The following is a 4,465-nucleotide window of genomic DNA, read 5'->3' as shown; positions in this document are numbered from 1 at the left end:
CAAAGGAGATTGTAAGCCGTTCTGAGACTCCTCCAGGTAGTGAAGGGCAGGGTATAAATCCAATCTCCTCTCCTCTCCATTGGGGAGAAAGGTTTGGTATAAAGGAAGTTAAATTAATTAATAAATAAAAGCAATCTCTTTTTATCGCTTCATGCAGGGAAGGGGAGATTACTAATGGTGTACCCCCCCCCCCAGGGTTCTGCGGAGGCTCCCCACTTGTACAACCCATTTCCCATTAAATATAAAAGGTGATCAAGTATCGCTATTTCTTTCTCATATTAATATATTTCATGCATTTGTAGACCGCTTTTCCCAAATAAGCTCGAAGGTGAACAAATGTTATGCAGTTCTGTGTTGGCTGTTTGCTATGACTTGGGAGTCAACACAATAAAAGTATCTTATGCAATACATAATTGATACCAGCATCTTAAAAAGCATTAAAAGAGCAGGCATGAAACCTCACATCCGGCCAAAGCGAAGAAGCTCTGCTTTGTATTAGTCTCTGAGCTGCAGGAGGAGGGAGGTGGCTCTCGGACGCTATTGTTTTTTGTGCCCCTTTCCAAGTAACTGTCAAACGGTGCAATCCAATCCAAAATAACGCCAGACTAAGCATGCTGAAAATCAGTGGGCTCGGACTGAAATCACCCGGCATGTAATTGCGATGTGATCAACCGGCTCGCCTGAGTACAGCACGTACGAGGGTTATAATTTTCAGGTTTCTCCATGCCTGGTCGTTCTGTTCTCATCAGACCAGGCTTTTAGCAGTGTTTGGGGTTGGGTTTTTTTTAATGCATAATTGTTCTCCCAGCAGGTCAAGGACCACCGGGAGGTTCCACGCTGCCATCTTGTGCTGCTTCAAATCATTACAGGTTCAAAAGACCGCGTTTAAATCAGAAGGCTGCTGACGACACTCAGGGAGACTGAACAAACAGAGTCCGGTAGTGCGAAAGCTCATCCCCTGCCACATATTTTGTCAGTCTTTAAGGTGCAATCATATACCAACAAAGGGAGCAGCAATGAAATGACACCTAAACACAATGGATTGCTGCAAAGTGCATACAATTAAGAATAATAGACAATAATTAAACAATAGTACTGATGAGCTTCATGATGTTTTAATCTTTGTTTTTCAACAATAAGGCGCCACCAAACAGAAGATGATGACGTCAAGATGAACGGACGAACCTCCCGAGTTACCGTTCGTTTCGAAGTTTCTTTATCAAACAGGTCTCAGTTCAGCGTTCTTGTGCATTAAAGTCAACCACAAGGGTGTTCTTAAATTCAGATAACTTCTTCCACAGCTCTTTGCTAACAGTTACACCTTTTTGTCCGATTGAAAGGTGTAACTGTTAGTAAAGAGCTGTGGAAGAAGTTATCTGAATTTAAGAACACCCTTGTGGTTGACTTTAATGCACAAGAACGCTGAACTGAGACCTGTTTGATAAAGAAACTTCGAAACGAACGGTAACTCGGGAGGTTCGTCCGTTCATCTTGACGTCATCATCTTCTGTTTGGTGGCGCCTTATTGTTGAAAAACAAAGATTAAAACATCATGAAGCTCATCAGTACTATTGTTTAATTATTGTCTATTATTCTTAATTGTATGCACTTTGCAGTCTTTAAGGTGCTACTGTACTCTTGCTCTTTCCTACTTAAACAAATAAGCAATCTTTGTAGTCTGGAGTTTTCCCCCAAGCACCTTTTAGAAGAAGAAGAGTTGGTTTTATTCCCCACCCTTCACTACCCGAAAGAGTCTCAGAGCAGCTTACAGTCGCCTTCCCCTCCCCACAACAGACACCCTGTGAGGTAGGTGGGGCTGAGAGAACAGCTCTGAGAGAACTGTGACTGACCCAAGGTCACCCAGCTGGCTTCCTGCGGAGGAGTGGGGAATCAAACCCAGTTCTTCAGATTAGAGTCCGCCGCTCTTAACCACCACACCACAGCTGGCTCTCAACCTCTACCTGAGATCCTTTACCTGGAAATGCAAGGGACTGAACCCAGGACATTCTGCACGGAGGCATGAGGCTTGTGAAACTTTGGTTTCAGCATTTAAAGATCCTACGTTTTCGGGACTGGTGTTTTATGCCCTGCCTTTTAGACCATGGTGAGAAATTCGGGAAGGTGTGTGTGTTGCACTTGAATCTTGAAAAAGGAAGCTCCCTCCCTTGCTAGACTTTATCTGGACTTCAGAATCCAGGATAGTGGTTTTCCCTGCACAATACAGAAAGGGGAGAGAGAGAAGATCTGTCATGTTTCTATTACCTTTCTTTCTGTTCTTGAGAACGAGAGGGTCTAACACTGCTAGCCTCCCCAAACCTGTTAAGACTGGGGCTATCTATTCTTCATCAGCCAATTTGGCAAATTTCTAGTCCTTGAGATTAGAGGCAGAGCAACGGGGGGGGGGGGGAAAAAAAACAAACCCCGGATACAGCAAAATCTTGCAAGTGACCTAGGCCTTCATCTACCCATTGAGATATTTACTGCCGTAAAAAGGCATGATGCAGGTGCTGGAATATGCAAGGTCTGTAGTGCAGCCTCATGAAGAAGATCTGAAGATCACCCTACAGATGGACAGCTGAAGGACTGGTAGTTAGCACAGCCGGATTAGGGACTGCCCAGAATTTCAAATTATGTCCTTGCTGCCTCCTGATTGGCTCTTCTGGAGACTTCCTGCTCCTGCAGAGCTTCCTTCTTGTTGGTGTTCCTCCGTCAGCAGTTAGGTTAGATAGTTAAGGTTCTCTCCCTTCTACGTTCTATAAGAACTTCTTCTTTAATAAACCCAGGCCCGGTCACACAGAGGATTTGCCGCGCTAAAGGCACGAGTGTCAGGCGGATTTTCGGGGCACGATCACACCGCTGTCACGACAGGGCCAGTGGGGCAAGGCAGAGAGGGGGAGTTCACAGTCCAGTCCGAGAGTCAAGCCAGAGAGAGAGCAAAATAACCAGAGCAACAGTCCCAATACATAAAGCCAGGCCATAGTCCAATCGTTACCGAGAGTCAGAGTCCAGATAAGCAAGCGTCAAAGTCAGGGTGCAGAGCCGAGGATCAGGAGCCAGGGAGTCGTCAACACGCGGACTGGAGTCAGGAGCCAGGAAATCAGTCAATAGCCGGATACCAGGAACAGCGTCAGAGGTGCAGAGCTTCTGGTCCGAAGGATGAGTTTGCCAGCACGATTAGCCAGCAGTCAGTGACCTATTCAAATAGCTCGCTGGGTTAACTCATTAGTGCCTCATTAACACTGCCTCGCAAAGTCCTTGATCCCGCTAGAACTCCGGGCTTATTGATCTCCAACCGCGCAAGCGTGTCTCTTTGCGTCTGGTTGCCAAGTCCGGTGTTAAAGGCACGGAGTCCTCAGTTTCAGAGCTCCTAGGCACCAGGTCGGGGGCAGGCATGACAACTGCAACATCTGGGAAGTGTAGCGCACCCGTGGCCAACCTGTGGCGTCCCGCCGAAGATGCAGAGTTAAAAAGTACTGCGGAAAGTGCACTAGTATCCAGAAAACACGGGGCAGGGGCGGGCGTTTGATCGCAGGAGCACTAGTATCCCGTGGCATCCGGTGCCTGTCCCGATCCCGTTGCAAACCAGATGTTTTTCGTAAGCGCATGCGCACAAACACGTAACTGAAAGCAGTGCTGCTCCGTGGAAATGTGCATGCGCACAAACGCCAAACGCTTGCCGCGCCGCTTCTTTGCCACGCTCCAGTATCGCCGTGTGATCGCCAGCTAACAGCCTATGTGCAGAGACTCGGGGAACCGTGTGATCGGGCTACCGCACTTTATTTTGCTCCAGGGCAAACAGCCACGCCCCACGCCCCCCACGCATTATCTGGCCCGTGTGGCAGGGGCCCTACTTATTTTTCTCTAAACAGTCAGTGCTCCACTTCCTTTGCATATTTAAACTCTGGCAGCAGCAGAGAGTGCTATGACTGGAGTCCCCAGCAGTTCCCCCCCCCCTCAGTGCAGATCAGGAGGGCCTCAGTTTGGCTCAGGCCTGTGGGGCAAGTGGAGTGGGGGTTTAAGCCTACCTCTACCATTTTTTTCTGATTTGAAAGTGCCCGAGGGAGTTGCAGTATGCACCATTGTCTTACCTTCTTCTCGAATTCCTCGCCTTGCTTCACCTCCCGGGGATAGCCATCAATCAAGTAACCCTTGGAAACATCTGCCTTGGCCACCATGGCATCCCTCAGCATATCAAGAACGGTGTCCTTTGGGCAGAGGAGAGAAACGGAGTTGATGTCAAAGGACACTCTTTGCTAATTCTGCCGGAATTAAATATCAGCCCCATGAGCCATCAATTCTGACGCACTTTCTCAGGCTGTTATTTGTTAGGTCGCCAGCTTTTCCCATTTGAGACAAAACCTCTTCCCCAAAGACTAACCAGAAAATGCATGGTGGAGCAAGAATTTGAACTCGGGTCTCCCTGAGTTCAGCAACATGCTGGATTCGGTGTGGTTTAAAAAGCAGC

At 47.8% G+C, this 4,465-nt stretch overlaps 1 protein-coding gene across 1 annotated transcript in view; it reads right to left on the bottom strand.

Moving 5' to 3' along the window:
• Positions 1–3,985: 3,985 nt before the first annotated feature.
• LOC107105736 (adenylate kinase isoenzyme 5-like) overlaps positions 3,986–4,465 on the bottom strand; it is a 76,073-nt gene continuing 75,593 nt past the window's right edge. The window contains exons 11-12 of the mRNA XM_015405742.1: positions 4,089–4,205; positions 3,986–3,991 (exon numbers count right to left, since the gene is read on the bottom strand). Of these exons, the coding sequence (XP_015261228.1) occupies positions 3,986–3,991; positions 4,089–4,205 (123 nt within the window). The remainder of the gene's footprint in view (positions 3,992–4,088; positions 4,206–4,465) is intronic.

This window comes from Gekko japonicus, unplaced genomic scaffold (assembly GCF_001447785.1).
Source record: "Gekko japonicus isolate JY-2015 unplaced genomic scaffold, Gekko_japonicus_V1.1 scaffold1491, whole genome shotgun sequence".
NCBI classification, from domain to species: domain Eukaryota; kingdom Metazoa; phylum Chordata; class Lepidosauria; order Squamata; family Gekkonidae; genus Gekko; species Gekko japonicus.
The sequence above is the reverse complement of the archived record's forward strand: the minus strand, read 5'-3'. Positions and strand labels throughout refer to the sequence as shown.